This window comes from Xiphias gladius, chromosome 21 (assembly GCF_016859285.1).
Source record: "Xiphias gladius isolate SHS-SW01 ecotype Sanya breed wild chromosome 21, ASM1685928v1, whole genome shotgun sequence".
NCBI classification, from domain to species: Eukaryota; Metazoa; Chordata; class Actinopteri; order Istiophoriformes; family Xiphiidae; genus Xiphias; species Xiphias gladius.
Genome location: NC_053420.1, coordinates 31,974,778 through 31,995,053, shown reverse-complemented (window position 1 = coordinate 31,995,053; position 20,276 = coordinate 31,974,778). Strand labels below are relative to the sequence as shown.

General features: G+C 38.3%; 1 protein-coding gene across 1 annotated transcript in view; it reads left to right on the top strand.

Moving 5' to 3' along the window:
* Positions 1-20,276, top strand: part of LOC120807313 (receptor-type tyrosine-protein phosphatase gamma-like) — a 207,253-nt gene that overhangs the window by 56,699 nt on the left and 130,278 nt on the right. The window contains exon 5 of the mRNA XM_040159103.1: positions 9,211-9,277. Coding sequence (XP_040015037.1) covers positions 9,211-9,277 — 67 coding nt within the window. The remainder of the gene's footprint in view (positions 1-9,210; positions 9,278-20,276) is intronic.

The window sequence follows — 20,276 nt, the reverse complement described above, 5'->3', positions numbered from 1 at the left end:
CTGAACGTAAATGTTCTTCTTTTACTTCATTTTATGTGGAGAGAAAATTACGGGATTAGGTTTCACTGATTAAAACAACAGTGTCAACATACAGTATGTGTATATGTCAAAGAAAGCAGAGCAAGTAACAGACCAACATGAAATATGTCATCATCTTCACATTAACACTTGACTAGAACATAGAGATATGATGAAACTCTTTACATGTTGAAGCTTGTCTCTTTTCACACTGACAGAAATAGGCTCAGTGACCATAAAAATAGAAACCTATGTACGAATTGATACAGTCTTAGTACAACACAACAGTTAAATCAACTCTGAAATGACTAATTGTTTGAACAAAGCAGTATGCCTTGATTTTTTTATTTTTTTTATTTTATTTTATTCTTTGCTGGGGGGGGGTCATATAATTGTTTTTAATCTCATTATCATTTCATCTCTTATTCTGTGTAAACATGCTAATTTCCTTGCTTGTCTGGCTTTCTTTCTCTCTTATGTGTTTCTCTTGATTTGTAAGCTTCTCCTGCCCCTTTCATCAATGTGTTTCTGCAGCATCTACATTGCTGCTTCTGTGTCATGTATTAATTGATTCATCACACTAGTGTTACAGGACAAGTTGGCCCCATCATCTCGAGTGAGCTTGGGAATCACACTTTTATGACCCACCACTGCATTGCACCGACTAAGATAAATGGCAGTTATAAACAGCTATCATCGCCCTTTTATTTGCTTATCTACAGTGCTGCATACCTCTACTGTTTGCCACATTCTCAGCTAGAAGCAGAAACCTGCAAAACCGAGGCCCAGCTGGGATGTAAATCACATGGAACATCCACTCTACTTTTTACTATTTGTTCCTTAAATTAACATGAGAATCCCACCGAGTCCGAGTTTCACATGATTTTGAGGAATCGGTACCTCATTTCATATTATAGAGTGAGAGGCAGGGAAAGGAGGAAAAAGAACAAAGAGAATGAAGGAAAATCTTTCTTGGACTTCACTTAAACTCTATACTGTAAGTCACACATGTTCTTACTGACAAATGAACCTATTTAGACAATGAGATGGAGCAGGAAGGAAGAAAAATGAATCTAAAGACACATTTTAAATCAGCCTCATTCTAATGGCACTGAGTGCTATCATGAAAAAAATTATGACGCATGATTTTTAAAGTAATTTTATTGATCACTATGTAAGAACTATCCATTTTAACAACATCCAATTTTCTAAAGGAAACTTTATCCCCAAAGTTTAAAGAAAGTAGTTTTGTTCCTCTTAATGTCTCAGTATGCTTAAAATGACTTGGTTTTTAGCAAGCGTTTTCCAAATATGTCTAAAGGCAAAATTGTTTCTACCTGTTCTAAACAGCTACACTGGAATGTGAGGGAAAGCCTGCCGTCAGAGACACAAATGATGACAAAACACAAATGATCATGATCACGTTATCAGGTTTTTATTATGCTGCACTCAGTTGTACACACAAAAGAGTGACATAGCAGTTTTACCTATTTTAACACCTTTCCACACTGTTTTTAGACGCTTCTATGTGCAATTTGAAAAGGATGGACAAACAACATATTTTGTCATTTACTTTGGAGGACTTATTGGTTTATCCCCATCAGTACACCCTGCTTGCCTTAATATAAGGTCGTACACTTGTAATGTACTGAATTATTTAATGTATGTGAAATCATGAAAGAGCAGATTCTTAGCCGTGTTACTTCTGGCAATGTTGGTGAAAAAGCTTTCAGCCAATACAGCATAATGAAAGATATGGTTTGAAGACCTTACACCACTTCATTCGGCTCTAAATCCAATTCCCCCAGTGTCGGTAATTAGGAAGTATATGCCAACACTGCTAAACCACCACTGAGCTGCTTCCAGTTCATCACAGTTGACACCACTTGAGTAGACATTAGCCTCAACAGTTATTCAGCGAAACAGAATTCATTACATGTAGTTTAACATTTGCCAGGAATTTCAGAAACTATCTCATTACTGATGTTTAAATTGAGGAAGTTTTTGTTTTTCCCTGTAAATGGGTGATGAAAGGAAATATCCTAGCCATCCCGTGCCCCCATGACCGCTGCCTTACTTATTACACACCATTGCTCAGACTGAAGAATTGACCACCAGTGTCATCACTCTGTCCCCCATCAAAAAAACAGAAAAAAAAAGAATGCTGATTTTGAAATTTGAATATTTTTCTACGGAAGACAACAAGAGCAGTCACTGTAAAAGAATTATGTCCATATCTGCAAATGTATAATGGTTTGAGGGAGAAACTGAGTTTTAACAGCTTGTGGTGATGTCCTCCTTTATATGCTTGCAAATGAGAAGAAAGAGACATAAAGACATGTTCAGAAGAGACTGTAGCTAAAACAATGAACCATGACTGGGTTAAATATTGTGGTGTGGGTATAATTACAGAATAACAACAAAACCATTGTTGAACAAGGAGAAATGCAACATTCCTGTGCAACAACAAGCGTGTCTGTTGAAATACAGAAAATCTTGAGAAGTGGTCCAAAACCCTGATGTCTCTAGGGTGCATGTTTTGAAGAATGAGTGCATTAACAGCAACGGCCATGTCTGTTTTACATCCTATTCAGATGTTACATTTTAGGTCAAGCTTTTTATACTCTTAATATTTAAAACCCTTTAATAACCCTTTAATCTAGATCTAACAGTGACCAGAAGCCCCAGAAATCCCAGTGCCCTTTAATCTAGTCCTAGAAGGTCAGACTCAGTCTCCTTTCGTCTATCTGCTCATCTTTCTATTAGTCTAGAACTAAGAAGGACCAGTGTGCCTGGTCTCCTTTTTGGCTAGGCCAAAAAATTACCACAAGGCCCAGAATTCTTTAGTCTATATCTACATCAAAATGGTCACAAGAGTGACTACTTTAGTCTTGCTCTAACAATGATTAAAAGCCCATTATCCTTTTGCTAAATCTCAGAATCACATGAAGCCCAGGTCTTCCTTTGCCAGGTCTAATACTAGGAGGTAGAGAACAGCAAAATAATGCCAGAGTTTCTTGTCTGCCTTTCTCCCCATCTTCCACAACGTACTGATAAATTGGTCACTGATGTAGTTATTAACTCTGCAGTCCAATTTGTCTTGTTTGAAAGAATTCCAGCCGTCATATCCATTACGCCATTGATTCATCAGTCGATGAGAGAAAAAAGTGGTGGAGGAGAGAAATATGTAGACGTGTCACATTATAGTGTTTTTTTTTTCTGATTTGTCACTTCAGTGGTCTATCCCTGGAGAGAAAGAGGGAGATAGAGCTGTTGGAACAACTGAAGAGGAAGAATGAAAGATGCAGGATTTGTAAAGGGAGAACGGGGTAGATAGAGAGAGAGAGTAGGGCATTGTGAAGTGAGGCCTGGTGGCTGAAGATCTCAGGGGATAAGCCTGTGGGCTCTCAGATACAAGCATTGATAATGAAATGATAATTCCCCCTGTCCTCTTTTCTGTCGCTCACCCTCTGTCTCTCTGTCATTTTCTCTCTGTGTCTCCATGGCCACCTTTATTTCTCTTAATCTTTTTTCCCCTTATATACACAGTTTTTTCTTCACCCACTTCTCTCTTTCTCTCTTTGTACCAAAAACAAGCCCCTGATTGCAGTTCTAGTTATTAACTTCTTCTGCTATGTGTAATGATTAAAAATAGCGTGTAATCAACCACAACATTATACATCTATATGTGTGTGTGTGTGTGTATATATATATATATGTATATATATATATATAACATTGCCTCAATTAGTTATAACAAAGTTATTTTCTCATTCAGTGTTTTGTTTTCTTCTATTAACTTTACAAACCCATGTTGTCCATAGGGGGATGATCATACAAAGACTAACAGAGACCATTGTTTCCCAATGGTATGCCACTGGGCATACAATCCTCATTTGTCACACAGTCTCCTCGAGCTTTTAAGCCATGCATCAGAGTTTAAATTCTTTCAACTTTTGGCTCGGGGCATAACGCTACTCATGACGCTAAGTGTCACAGTCAGAACAGACAGCTGCAGACAAAGACCCCATTTCCACCTGGAATTAGCATGAAATTCATCTGGATAACTTATCTGGATAAGGTAAAATGCATGTTAGTGCAGCTGTAAAAGTAGGGAGAAAATATTTCACAGGATACTAGCAGATTGGCAGGAATGCATCTGGACTGCAAAAGAAAATTAAGCCCAAACAGCAGCATCACTTCGGGAAAATCTTGAAGCGTTGCTGTAACTTGCAATATTAGAGTCACTTTACCATTGGGGGTAGCTGAGCTAGCTCTAATAGCATAGTTAAAAAGGCTACTGAAAAGTAACCTATAGATACCGGTTGCTGTTCTTCCCCTCGTACTTTGTTGCTGTCCCTGTATCCCACATCACTTCCCTTGACCTGGGATGTACCACATTTTTTGACCATTCGGCCAACTCTGTGGATTTAATTTGCATATTTGTGTATAATTAGGTTACAAACGGATTTGAGATAACTCCTTATAAGTACCAGATGTAAATTCAAAGTCCTATGATCACATAATTCAGATAAGGTATCCAGACACATATCACATGTTAGAACAAGTTGTTTTTCATTTATACTTGTGCTTCTAGTACTACCTTTTAAAGCAGCCACAACTATTTTTTTTAAGTGAAGGTAAAACCAATCTGGAGATACATATTCTCATATGTGAGCTGTAGAGTCACCATGATTGAATTTGCAGCATCTTAAAGAAGTAGCCAATTGGAGTTTGTATTAAAGTCAATCTGAAGCAAATGGTACTCTTTGTTACATTTGGTTAACATGCGTTGCTCTTGTCCAAGAAGAACTGTTACCCTCGGAAGGAAGCAGTACACTTCTCCTGGGCAAAAATCCAAACAAAAGTTGTTAGTGAGCATCAGGAATAGTTTGGAATTGGAAAAGGGGCTTCTATCTAGCAGCCGGTCCCCAAGACATGTGAAGGATGAAGCTGCCTCCATAATCAGCTTTTCATGCATTGTGGCACATGGTCACGTTTGTATGTCGCATGATTATTCACCTTAGCCATGTCAGTAAACAGAATGAAAAATATATTTTTATTTCCCCTCAATTAAAGGAATTATATAAAATCGTTCAACATATCATCCACAAAAATGGGTTGCTTTGGAATAGGATTTGTTCATGTGCTCGATGAAAGCACAGAAATTAAACAGACTGTGTTTTGTTCTATTCGCTTTTGCCGTGGTGTAAGCAGGCAGGCAGTGTAAGTACAAATCCCAGTAATCCTTCACACCAAACTTAATCATTAAATCCAACCAGCAAAACAATGTGTGTTTTAAAATCTAACTGGACAATGTGTGTGTTTGTTAAACCCCTAGGTTAAGTGTGTGTCTCCAAATCCAGTAGAGACGAGATTGTTGAGAATCAAGGGAGGGAGGAGAGGCATGACAGCAGTCTTGGCAGTCTCTTAGCTGTTCATGCAACATGTTGGATATGGATGATGGCTGGGGTTTTGTGAAAGTTTGAGTTAGTTTGTTTTATAAACAATGAAACTGTCTCTTGTTCTGTAAAACACATTTACGCTGACATCTAAAAAAAAACCTAAAAAACTGAATACTCTGACCATTTGACCTTTTACTTTTACCTAAAAAAAGTTACCTTTTTACCTGTGCTGCAGTTTGATTAATTATTGCATATTTTTCACTTGAAGTTTGTAATGTTTATCATGACAATGATGAGGATAATTATTAGTAGTAATTTTTGTTGTTGTAGTTGTATGTAGCTACTAGCAGGTGTTGTTGTAGTGGAGTAGCAGTATTTGTCATAAAAATAATAGCAGTAGCAATTTCAGTATTTATAAGTACAGTTAGGTACATACGTATTTGGACAGTAACACACTTCTCATAATTTTGCCTCTGTACACCACAACAATGGATCTGAAACAAAGCCATCAAGATGTGATTGAAATGTAGACTTTCAGCTTTAATTCAAGGGGTTTAACAAAATGATCACATTAACCATTTAGGAATTACAACCATTTTTATACATAGTCCCTCATTTTCAGAGGTTCACGAGTAATTGGACAACTGACTGACACTCAGTTTCATGTCCAGGTATGGCCTGTTCCTGCGTTATTTCATGACAAATTAGGAAGATAAAAAGTCTGGACTTGATTCCAAGTGTTGAATTTGGTAGACGTTCATGGGAACTCTCAACATGCGGTCCAAAGACATGTCGATGCAAATGAAGGAGACCATCATTAGGATAAAAAATAAGACTAACCTATCATACAGATGGCGGAGATGGCACTTTAGGAGTGGCCAAATCAACAATTTGGTAAATTCTTAAAAAGAACAGCACTGGCGAGTTCAGCAACACTAAAAGGCCTGGAAGACCACGGAAGACAACTAAAGTGGATGATCGCAGATTTCTTTCCTTGGTGAAGAAAAACCCCTTGACAACATCAAGCCAAGTCAAGAACATTCTCAAGGAAGCAGGTGTATCATTGTCTACAAGTCTACAATCAAGAGACACCTTCATGATTGTAAATACAGAGGGTTTACTACAAGGTATAAACCACTGGCAAAACTCAAGAACAGAAAAACCAGATTAGACTTCACCAGAAACCCTTTAAAAAAGCCTGCCCAGTTCTTTGGACAGATGAAACCAAGATGAACTTGTACCAGAATGATGGGAAGAGAAGAGTATGGAGAAGGAAAGGAATGGTTCATGAGCCAAAGCATACCACATCATCTATCAAACATGGTGGAGGTAGTGTTATGGCTTGGGGACGTATGGCTGCCAATGGAAGTGGGTCACTGGTGTTCATTGATGATGTGACTGCTAATAGAAGTAGCAGGATGAATTCTGAAGTGTATAGTTCTATACTATCTGCATAGATTCAGCCAAATGCTGCAAAACTGATAGGATGGTGCTTCACAGTATAGATGGATAATGATCCAAAACATACTACGAAAGCAACCCAAGAGCTTCTCAAGGCAAAGGAAGGGAATATTCTTCAATGGCCAAGTCAGTCACCTGATCTTAACCTTATTGAACATGCTTTTCACTTCCTGAAGACAAAACTTAAGGCAGAAAGACCCACAAACAAGCAGCTACTGAAGGTGACTGTGGTAAAGCTGCAGTAAAGGCCTGGCAAAGCATCTCAAGGGAGGAACCTCCTGCCACTACAGTATATCATGTAGATAGTTTTATAGATTTTGTACATTTGTACTAAGCATGCACAGCATTTGGTGATGTCCATGGGTTCCATCATATCTTGATGGCTTCCTTTTCAAATTCATTGTGGTGCTGTACAGAGGCGTAATCACTTACATACTTAATGTACCTAACTTATTATATAAAACATAAAAGTATAGTAGTAGAGGCAGCTAGTAGCAGTAGTCGTAGCAGCCTTCACAGTGTTAGTATTAGCAATAGCAATAGATTTTAGTAGTTGTTGCAGTAGTAGCAGTAGATGTAGCTAGCAGGCCTAGTAGTTTCAGCAGTAGTCACAGAGGTAGTATTAACTTTGGCAGTAAATATGTGGTAATATTTGTCAGAAGTCCAAAGTACACCAGTGGCATATAATGCTTGTCAAAACAGGTGTGTGATTTTATTTCTCTCTACATGAATACAGTGTGGGTGGTCATACAGCCTGGCAACAGAATACCCTGTCCTCTTTTTAATGTTAATGCCAGGCCTGAAGCAACATTTTTTAGGATTTGATCCTATGATTGACACTTGCTTGTCAGGTGAGCATGGCTTTTGTGGTTTTGTATAGCTGTTACAGTGAACAGAGAAAAAGTCACACGTGAAATGTTTTTTATATCTCAATGGCCCACAATCCTAACATCATAATTAGTACTTACATTCTGTGGTTAGCCATAGCTGTAGTGATTGGCTCTTAGGGTTAGGAATCATGTGAAAGTATAACGGGTGTGAATGGAATATATTTGTTTCAAACCTTAAAGCATTGAAAAATGAAATTTTAAAAACTCAACAGCAATATCCTTCCTGAAACCACTGTCCTGGTTACACTGAATAATCCAGAACTTGCTGTTGACAGTTCTTTGTGTAAGCTTCAGTAGAAAAAACTCCCCAATGAAACCTGCTGACAGCCAAACAGTGACAGTGGAAGCCAGTTACAAATGGAAAAAATCGATGCACCTGCAAATGTAAAATCACTCTTCAACACAAAACAGGGAAATTGACTTTTTTTCTATTTTTTCTCTAGTTAGTGTTTAACATGTAAAAAGCAAGTGAACAACAATACTGTCCCCTGCTGTCTCTGCTAACTGTGCACTTGCCTGTCATCCTACGGTGTGCTTATTGACAGTGATTTTCTGCCATTTTAACAGTGTGTTATTCAAACAGCTGCCTTTCCAAAGGCTCTTCCAAGGAGATGTTCCTCACATGCATTTGAATACAAATTATTCTCATGTAAAAACAGGCATGTGTGTCCATGAAATATGTCCACCATTTGTAGTTTGATAGATTTCTTTCTAGAGACCACGTCACTCTGACTTGATTTAGAGTAACATGTCCTCATACATAAGCAACAAAACGGGTTGATTTTCTTGGAAGGCAATTTGGAAGGCAATCGTGCTTTGCCATTTAGGTGTTATTTTTTGTGCTTTAATTAATATCCAGCCTTCATGAAACGATGACGCTCTAATTGAAGTCAATGAAAATGATTGTGTTACTATGACATCCCGCACTCTTTGAGCTCAGACAGAGAGGGCGTTTGATAGCTTGTTGATTGCTGCTGTTTGTTTCTCCTAATTACACTGCACTTGTTTTCTCAGTATCTCTTCTGTGCTTTTTTTCCTCCCCCTTTGTCACTTTTATCACCCTATTCTTTCTTCTGATTTAGGATCAATCTGTCTTTTTTCTCTTTTTTTCTTAGGTACTGTAGGGTGCTGTACTATTATTAAAACTGGATATATGCATCATACTGTATAAGAATCACTGCAGCAGCAGAGGGTACAAAATACAGTTGGTAGTACTAACAAACAGAAAGTAAACAATCAGTGTTGGCCAGTAACACATTACAGTTATGTGATTACTTTTTTCAGGAATGAATGGTGTAAAGGATTATAATTTGAAATTCAGTAGTTACATTATGGTTACTAATCCGAGTAACTTTGACATTTGGGCTTACTTATTAATACTGCTGATTTGATGATCACTGTATCTTACAGCAGCTCTTTCTTTTTGTGTTTCTCAGGTGGGAGGGAAGGACAATCCTGCTGTCCAACCAATAATCCATGGCTTGAAGGGTGTGGTCCATCATGGTGAGTGGTAGTCCCAGTGCCCAGTTAGCTATAAACACCTATAGGCCACAACATTGAAACCACTTACCGGTTTTAATGTTATGGCTGAATGGTGTAGAAATACTGTAGCTAAATAAAGAATCTAGCACATAGCTAAATTTGTACAGCAGAACAATATTCCTGTCCTGATCTATGATATATTGAAAACAAGTCCACATCCACATGCAGATCAGCTTTACAAACTAATGGGGCATAATATCTGAAGTGTAAATTAGTTTAGGTAATTTCCTAACTGTACTCAGGAGGGGTGTTGAATTAGCATGGTAAATTAGCACATTAACTAAGGCATTATCACTCGGAGCTGTGGTGGAATTGTAAGGGGAATGTTAAAGTTTTTTTTAATTATTTTCGTACCCAGAGCTCCTAAGGAAAGGGGGCTCAACACTATGGTAATGGGAAACAGTTGTAAAGTCATTTCTGATAAGAGTTAAACATCAACATAAATTTCCATGTGAATTGTCAAAAAATATCTCAGAACTTGAAGTGAACTGCAAGATGAATAGCTGAAAGTTCCTAAATCAAAATAAAGAAAGATTTAGCTGGCTAGAAAAAGCATTTTCAAACTGTGATATATGCCAATACTGACTTAGTAGGTCCCCAAACTATTACACATGCACCAATTACTGTTTAATTTTTTTTTTCTATTATTTTAGTTAATGAAATAAAAAGTAACAATGCCTTAATATTTAAAGAAAGATTCATTATAAATGTCTGTTTACTGGGTTTGAATTGGGTTTTTTTTCCCTACAAAATACAGTATGCTGATAAATCTGCAGCCTGATTTGAGAAGTAACGCGTCAGAGACCAGTAGCAGTATGCACAGCTCTTCACTATGTTTACTATTATTAAATCACATGCAAATGACGCCAGGCTGCTACTGTGTAACCATATACAATACCACCCACATCACACTGGTCTGTTATGACTCTGGTATTCTGTTGTTAAAGTGGGAGATGTCAAATTAAACCTGCTCATAAATTATGTGTCACTGCCTCCTTTCCTACTTTCTTCTGAGCAAAAGTAGAATTCCATGTTTCATTGAAACGCATTATGGTGCAAATGCTGTTGTTTCACATTTTACGGTATGGTGTGAGCATTTTTGACTTAAAGTAGGGTCGTAATATTGTCAACATTTTCTATTATTTATTTCTATCATCATTGTACAAGTTAAATAAAAACCCACATCATTTGCCTTTGGCTGCAGATTTTAGCTGCTGTGTGTTCAGGTCATGCCGCTCTGCAGCATCCAGACAAAAGTATAAATTCCTACAGAACCTCTTTACATTTGTTGAGCTGTTGTAATGCCTCACTGTGACTGGCACAGCTGTTTCAGAATGATGAGACCAGTGATGTGACTGGCTAAGAATGAATTTATTAATCACCACACCCTACCTTTATATATGATGTATATAATAGCAGATAATGGTGTATACTGGTTTTAATGTTGTAGCGTATATTCCACCTCAGCCAGCCCTTCTGCACTTTGCACAGTTTCCTCCCACCCATGATGGTGAATGTGTGCAGCTTTTATCCAGAAGATGACAAATGGAGAGGGGTAAACCATGTCCAGGGGCAGTCCATTAATACCAACAAACAGAACAGAAGTCAGACTCTTTGAGTGAATTCTGTTAAAAACCTTCTGTCTGTGTCAATGACTGCCGACAATCCCATTTCGCATTCAGTGGAGTTAGCCAAGGGGTCCTGCTTGGAATCAAATATAGGTTCAGAGCCTTTCCTTCCTTCGTCCCGCTGAGTTTATAATCCCTGAACTCCTCCAAAGCTTGTCTTGTTGGTTCACCAAGGAGTTTTGCCATCTTGTGCACCTCATTCTCCCCAGACTGGACAAGCTCCTCACACTTTTCCGTTGGCTAGACTTCTGAAGGGGGGCCAGGAGCTGTACCTGGTCATTGCCGGATGGTCTGGTTTTCCACAGCAGCTTGCTAAAATTGTAGGAGTCTTGTGAGAAGCAGTCTCTTTGTTTATAACATTTTTTTGCAAGAGTTTTTTTACAAGTACCGCTCACCTCTGTATTTATCCATAAATAAGAGAAGGCATTCCTGTCAAACCACACCAATGTCTTTGCATTTCTGCATGCTTTGGACTTGAGGTTTCCATCCTTTGAATATAGCCATTGGTTCTTCTCCCCCCATCCTTACCATGGCTCCATCATCAAACAGCTTGGAAGGGTTTCTGGCACTGTCTCCTCTGTTCCTGATTCAGGTGGCTCTCCAGCTCCTCGTGCCTTCAGAAGAAATTTTGATATGTTCATGTTCCCAAGGCACACATGAGAACAACACAATTGTGGTTGTATAACAACAACAGATTTTTCAAGAGTGGAGAGAATTCCATCAGTTAATGTACAAAATTCCCTGCCACTACAGTATATCATGTAGATAGTTTTATAGATTTTGTACATTTGTACTAAGCATGCACACTGTAAATTCAGGGTGGAGTAAGTTTTCACCAGGGAAGAAACCATTTTGAAAGCCATTTTGTGTGTATGGCCAAAGATGTTTCAAACTCGTAGCTAAACTTATTGTGCATTACTGACATGGTAAGTATTGTTACTGTTAAAAGGCATCAGCAATCCAGACAAATGTTTAAGGGAAACATACTGTACTGTATATAATTATACAGATTTTTTTTTAACAGAAGGCTCATTAGAAGCGCTCCCTGACAGACTGATTAGACTAGGAGATGGTGTTGAGACACCACGTGCCGCCAGAACAGCTTCAGTGCACATTGCCATTGATTCTGCAAGTCTCTGGAACTCTACACCATCCTACCAAAAGATATTCCCTCATGTGGTGTTCCGATGATGGTGGTGGAGAGCGCTGCCTATAGGCATTCAGTTAAGATCAGTTGACTGTGAAGGCCATAGCATATGATTCAAGTCCTTTTCATACTCATCAGACCATTCAGTGACCCCTCGTGCCCTGTGTGGAGACATCTGCATTTGCTATGATTCTCCACTCATCTATTTGGGGTTTTTCGTTTATGTGTCACCCGTATGAAGCTCCTAGCAGGCAACAAACTAGTTTGCTAGCTAGCGTTAACTAATTTAGCTCACAGTAACCAGATAGCTGACACATTATAATGTTAAGAACATTTGGAACATTCGATTTAGCCGAATAATCTGCTAGCAAGACACTCTGCACAATCCAGTATAAATCACAAGAGACTCCAATGGTATTTTGTGTCCGTGCTAGTAATGCACACTACTACATTACCTAGATGGCTAGTTAACAACTTATATAATGTCTCCATCTGTTCTGTGCCCCGCTGTCACTCACATGATGCTGTGGTGCTTTTGAGGTGGCTCACACTAGGGACTGGAAATATATGATCCACTTTAGGGGTGTATGATATCATATTAGACTGCCCTTACCATAGTTAGTTTTTCTGTGCAATGATGGATTATTACTGACATTTAAGGTGCACTCAGTTTCAATTTCCCCTTTACACACAGTTGTTTTCTGATAATCTTGTAAAACTGTTGGTGTGTTTATAGCCTGTTTGATAACCTGTATTTTTTTTTTCTTTGCTTTGGTAAAGTCACCATCCTCCCAAATCTTAGCAATTACTTTTTGACTAAGTTTTACAAGAGAATTTATCATTGCATACCTGTATACAAACAGTCTGTGTTAGAGAATTAGTCACAAATCAAATTTTAAGAAGGGGGTTCTGCAAACCATCCACACTTAGGATAATAGCTATTATTTGGTCCAGCGACCTCTGTCAGGCTTCGTCAGGACTTGTTGTCCTCATACTGTATATTTAAGAGGATTTTTTTTCTCTTGTTATGTGAAAATGTCTGAAGAAGGTCCTGAAGCAAAATGTGCCAATTCAATTAAATTAATACAATTGTTGACAGTGAGCAGAAGTTGAATTTTGTTAGTACAATGTTATCATGACTCATAGAAATTATGGACAAAACTATAAACATAAAAAAAGTCGTAAAATAAATGTTATTATCCTTTACGCTAACTCTGGTCCAGTCCCAGTGGGGCTTTTATGAGGGCCTCAGGTTTACAAAATACACTTTCTCGTTATCAGAAACAACAGTCAATAAGGGGTACAGAGGCTGTCACTTTTCCCTTTAAATAACAGATATCATCAATGACAGTCTTTAGGCTTTATATGGGACATCAATCTGCTGATCTTGACCAGTCACCATCACTGCAGCAGGAAAAGTGAGGGCCAAATCCACCACATGGGCAGGCCTTTGGAGGAAGTGAATTTGCACAGTCTAGGATAAATATGGAGAGCTGACTGATGGTCACTATTTGAGGATGTAATTTGGATTTGATATTATCTCTGCACTATAGGGAAACGATGCAAAGAAAACTCCAGTGTAATTGGGCCCTTAGTGCATCATTTCAAGCTTCACATTAGGTATATTCGCATAGTAAATTAGGACTTCTGGGATATTTCTTTATTTTTTCTTCACATAACCAATTAGGAGTTGTTTTTGGTTGGCACTGTATGCCCTCAGTCAAAAACAGCTTTCTCATGCACACGGACCTGATGTTCATCCCTGTCATGATCAGAGCATTTATCCTGAAGCAATGTTCTGTCTTGCCCCCCCCCCAAAAAAAGGGCCCAGCTTGCCTTGCAACAACAGAACACTTCAGAGTGAATTTTGAGTACTTTGGCATACACAAATAAAACTTTGATAAAAACCCACCACATGATACTTGCACTTCATCTCCTGCTCAGCTGTCTTGAAAAACTCCTCTGCCTCCATAATTCATCTAACACAAAGACCACTCAAGTTCAATCAAGGCCACACTCCCATCTCTCCCATAGGGAAGGTAGTTAGCTAATTTTCTCTGTCTCCACCAGTGCTACTCTATGGAGCAGTGGGTGGTTAAATTTTTTACAGTGCTCTCTTATCTTGTTGCCGGGCTTGTCTGGAGGACATGCACCACAGGTCTGACTCCACTTTCTTTGTACCTCATGCCTTGTTACATTTTACATGAAACCTAACCGGAACAAATGTCCTTTGACTAGTTAGCCAGCGAGTAGGTCCATGCCATCCCTGTGAAATCAGGCCAGTAAAAAAGCTGAATCTAATTTATATAGCAGATTCATGAAAGGCTTCGGCAGCAAATAGAGGAGAGCATTGTCTACGCAGGGTTTGCAGGGGCTTGGAGACAGATGCAAAGACTGATAATGATGCGGTGGGATGATGGGAAAGACAAGAGGTGGCAGTGAGGAGGAGGACGAGCAAAGTGACAGCCTTCTCATGCTAATAATTTTAATGTTGGTTATAGTGAATTCTGTACTGTACAATGTAACATGCACAAAAAACAATAACATATATAATATATTAATTCATGTATTATTGTATTAATTATGTCAACGAGTAGTATGAACTAAACAACAAAATACAATGTTTGTCCTGCCTATCAAACCAAGACATACAGTATAAGCTTTTTCTGAGGTAAATATACTGTTTTGTACTTTTTGTGATGTGACTGAAAAATTATGCTTCTCCTTGTACTTTATGGAATAGTCAGATAATTTTTTCCTTCTTTCCATCATTATTTTGTGGTGGAATGTAAAATCATGACAATCGTCCTTATAAACAACTTTACATCAATATAGATTAGCAATATCATTGGCATCTTAATTATCACTTGCACTTAATCGTTATCAACATCCTTATCATCCACAGCAAATCCTCAGGAAATTGTTTGGCAATCCACCCGTTATATAATTGTGTGTACTTCCTAGACGAAATCTCATGGAATGTCCAAAATACAGAGTTCCTCCTCGATGAACATTAATGTTGATACCAAATTTCACTGCAATCTGGCCTGTAGTTGTTGAGATAAAGAAAATTAAATAATGACAGTAGTAAGTTAATCTTGTTATTGAAGGAGAGGATGTTCTGAGACAGAGTGAGGGCACATAAGATACATTCTTAGGAGAGTTTTACCATCTCTTCCAAGCTCTTCCAAAGCAGCAGGCCAGGAGTTATCCTCACATTGACATAATGCACAGCACAGCTGGAGATGAGGTGTTTTTAAGATGTAGTACACTGCACCAGAAAGTCCGAATAAAAGATGTACTGACCAAAACAAAGCTTGTATATACATATCTCTAAAAGTCTACATGCTAGTCCATAATGATGGTTTAAACAAATCTTGGCGTAATTAACTTCCGTCATTCCAAAACTGCTCGAATATCCCATAAATCAAGATAGAGGCTTTAAGTAAAATCTTCCAAAAACACCATGAGAAAAAAATGGAGGAGTGATAAATAAATAGATAAATAATGTCTCTGCCCCAAATTTCTTGAAATCCTATTGAGTAGATGATGAAAAAGAAGCTTAAGATGCGAGCACTGTGCAGTGGAGCTACATCAGATTGGATGTGAAAGAGAGCGCTTTGTGATTAAGCCCCCATCAGTAAAAGAATGGTATTTGTATAGTAGTACAGACGAAGGGAGAAAGAGGGAAATGAACACAAAATTTCTCTTCTTCTAATGCCTATGCAAGTGCCACAGGGTCGACCCAGTACCTCAAATCTGGGGAAACCACCATGAGCCATGTACACCCTTTAAAAATTAATTGCCATTCAGGGTTGCAGAGTGCCAAGTCAGCGGAGACTACGTGCGGTGAGTAAGATAGTGAATTAATGGACTTGTAATTTGTGCCGGGGAAGACGAAGGGCTTCATTTCAGCACTGTGACACAAGAAGAGTGGAAGCACTGACACTTGAGTGGATAAACAGAGGAAATGACCCAGTGCTGACACAGAGGGATGTGTAAATACATAGCTATATGCGGAGCTTAAACAATGGCAACAAACCAAAAACATGAATCTTCGTCTCTCTGTGCACTGTACATACTCCAAACTTCTCCAGATTTCTTGGACCATCATCCTCTAAAATCTGTCGACATGTAGTGTTAAACTTTGCATACTCATGTCCCTCTTCTACAGTTCACTGGACTGGATTTCAGACACTTTAACAGAATCCCAGACATACAGTTTCTTAGTAGGCACATGAAGACTTTCCCTTTCCATCTCAGGTCAGACATTGAATGTGCTTCAGTTGAGAGGGATCAAACATTTTGATTAATTAATATCAAAGAATCCATGGTTTGGTCTTTAGAAAGGAGAACATAGTGTCGTGGCCATCAGCCCCAAGAATTGGTTCCAGCATGTCACTCTTCAGAAAGCTGTAAGTTACTGTTTTTACCTTTCTGTTTGTATACAGATTGAAATATTTTCGAACTGAACAGCCAGATGTTTCTCCCTGTTTCCAATTTTATACAAAGCTAAGCTTTTTGCCTCCCAGCTCTAGCCCCATACTTTACACACCGACCTGTGGCTGAAACTTAGCATCTAACTCCAAAAAGTAAATAAGCATATTTCCCAATGTCAACCTTGTCTTTTAAGTTTATCATTAAGCTCACAAACAAAAGAAATACACCGAATAATGTATTAGTTATTATTATTATTAGCAGTGATTAAAATCCATTTTGACTGACAATCAAAAAGCTCCTTTAATTCAATGTTTTACCTGGGGTAACCAACAAGATATGAGCCCCTAGACACACATCAGGTTAGCAAGGTTAGCATCTCTGCAGTCTGTACACTGCATCAGAATAGACTTCCTTGGGCTGTTTTTGGAATGTAATCTAACAATTCAGGCACAGAAATACAGTACATAAGAGAAGACATTTAAAATGCATCAATATCTGGGCTTTCCATTTCACACATACTGACATAACTAGTTTGTACATCAAAACATGCTCATTTACTTTGTAATGTTTTATAAAGTAATAAGGTCAAACAGGACAAATTCATGAAAGAAGGTTACTCATTCTGCAAAACTGATGCCATGGCTAATATGGTATAGAAATAATGTTCATGCCCATAAACCACCCAAATTAATTCAGACATTATTGTCAAAGGCTTCACAATAGGAAAACAACAACAAAAATAAACAAATAACATGACATAAAATCCTAATAAATCAACACAATAAATCTCAACATTTACCACCACTGATAAGACTGGAGAGGGAGTAACTAGCTCCATGTTTTGGAGTAAAAATCCAGTTATCACTGAAAAATACAAAGTTCTCATCCATGCATTAAATGCCACCTCATTTCATGTGCAAATGAAGCAATCTAACTGCAGTGCAGATAAGTGAGTCCCAGGCTGTTTTATTCTTGAACTTACCCTCAAACAGTCTAGGATTTTGAACTGAAATATCTCAGCTTTTAAAAAAAACCTGCGTCGATGACCCTCTAAGACTTTTCCAAGACCCACTTTCTCCATACTGCAGCACTGTTCAAGAGTTCAGAAAGTAAGCAAACAGCAGTTATGACTACTGTATTTACATTCTTTCATCATAGATGCTTAACGGTGCTCATGATAACCCAGAGGCAAATGAATCATCTAATTCATTCTGACACCAGTGCTTATTTTAGGCTGCTAACAGGGGCTATTTGATATAGAATATTAATCATTTTCAGCCATGCATGAAAGGATAATCCCCCCCAAATAAGGTCAAATAGGAAAACTACATGTTGTTTTAATAATATCTTTCACACTTTTTTTATTTAGTAGGTGTTGTCATCAAACTGGCTAAGCAGGCTAGGCACTCTCTGCTAAAGCGATTTTATAAACATGTAAAAATAAAGGTTCAAATGCAGTACTCAGTGCTTGTCTTAAGTTTGAAGCTTTCCCACAGACCATACAATTTGTGGTGCTTGACAGCTCATTATCAAATGGGAGTGTTTGCACTAGTGAGAGAGAAACAACACTTTCTAACCTTTCAGAACTAGCGAATTTGGAAATCATCTACTAATTCGAAATAAATCACAAAACATTGTTTTCTCTCCATATCTGCTTGTCAAGTGAGTATAAATGCAACAAGAACACCAAAAAATTAGCAGGGTGGGAGGTATAAGTAGGTACTGTATTTTTATACTTCTGCCTCACTCAGTTTATGTATGAAACAAACTTCTTTCTTAATGTTTAGGGATTCAGAAGGCTATTTGTTAAGAACGTTTCTCAGGGCATCAACGAAATCATCATTGATTAAGTGTTATTGCAATGGGACAGATGCTGCTCAGAAGTGCTATATTTTATGTGATTGTACTGAACAACCTGAAAATGTTCTCACAACAGACCTTCCTCTTTTGTTTCTCCCTTCATTTCTTTCAATTGTAATTTAACACTCTGATTGTCAGAAAACTACATCTGTCCCTTTCTTCCTTGAAACTCTTCAAAATTTGACCATTTTTATTAAGTGTGACCAAAGATGGTACATTGACTGGCTGACTGAAGACCAGTCCAAACTCATCCAAATCAGTGTGTTAGTATGACTTGTATGAATCCTAGCACGATTCACTCTGCTTTTCATGCATTTCATTTGAAGCCCACACCATAGACAAATTCAAACAAGTGTTTGCTGTTACCACAGCATCACTTTCACACATTGTTTACAGATTGTGATGGTACTGCTCAATCTATATTTATCCCCAAAATAGAAACTGTGATATCACTTTTTTGACATCATAATCGGGGCTTAGTGTGGAGCACTTCCATTGAACAGAACACTAATGTAACTGTGCCTTAAGTTATGGCAGCTGTTTCAGTACTTGGTGTACATTTGACATGGTGATGGTGGGATGCTGGGATGGTGGGATGGTGATCATGGTTAAAAGAAACTAACATAGACCGTTGGCAATGTTACTGGTTCCAAAATGTAGTCTCTAGTGTCATTGTTTTTGAAGCTCTGGAAAACGGCTTGAAAGTAGACCTTGAGTTATTTTTTTACTTATTTTATTTATTTATTTATTTATTTATTTTTTGGGGGGTGTCGAAACTTAACCAAGTACTTTAAGTTGGTTAAGTTTAACCAGACCTTAACCTTAAATGGGCAATGTGTAGGAATTTCTCAGGATAGGGGAGCCCCTATCATAAGAAAAAAGAAATGCACTGACTGGACTCGCTGGCCACTCACACCCAAGAGTCAACCCTCACCCTCACGCTGAGCTAACATTAGCTTGAATAAATCTAACCTCGACCTAGGACAGTTTTTTATAGGTTGCCTAACCTTACCTTGCAATCTGATTATGTAATGGGTAGTTTGTTTTCTTCCGTTATTGTTAGACTGATGGCGACGATTTCATACCCAGTCCGCCCAGTCATGTAGTTGTGGCGGGAGCAGAGGACAAGCCACGAGAGGTTCAGGAACGCGAGGGAGAACAGCTATAGAAGCAGTGTCAATAGCCGAGCTTGAGGAAAGATTGGAGGAATGTTGCTGAGAGAGGACGGCTGCAACACAGGTTTATAGCCTACTCACAGTTACTACCTCTTCACCCTCTCATTTTGGACTGAGGGCAGACTGGACGCTACTGTGACTCACTATTACCTCTAGAGGTACAGAGTCGTATTATGAGATGGGACAGGTCAGGACTAGCTGGTTAGCATGCTAACTGCAGTAGATATTTCTGCAGCACAATACATAGACATATTTGACGTAATGTGGAAACATATTTCTTCACATTCTGTTGATATTCTTAATTAAAATACTTACATATTGACCATGTAAGTGGGAAATGAGATAACTCTCATATGAATCTGTTTTGTAGCAATTCTTTGCATTTTAGAAGGCAGTAAAATCCAACTGATGGCGTGCAAGATCAGAAAACATGTGCACTGCAGTCATCAAGAGTGGCACTGAATAACCAAAACTGAAAAAAAATCTTCCAAACACAATGACAGAATCAAGGTTCACCTACAGATATCATGTGATTTGACCAGTTTGATATGTACCTAGAGTCTCTAAAGGTTTTGTCACAAAGGTTTCAAGGTGCTTCGGATCACTGTAACAAATTGGATCAGGGCAAGCAGTTATGACAGAGTTTTAGATCAATATTGGCACGAAATATCAGTCAACACACTCAGAGTCCTTGGGTGCCTTCCAAAATA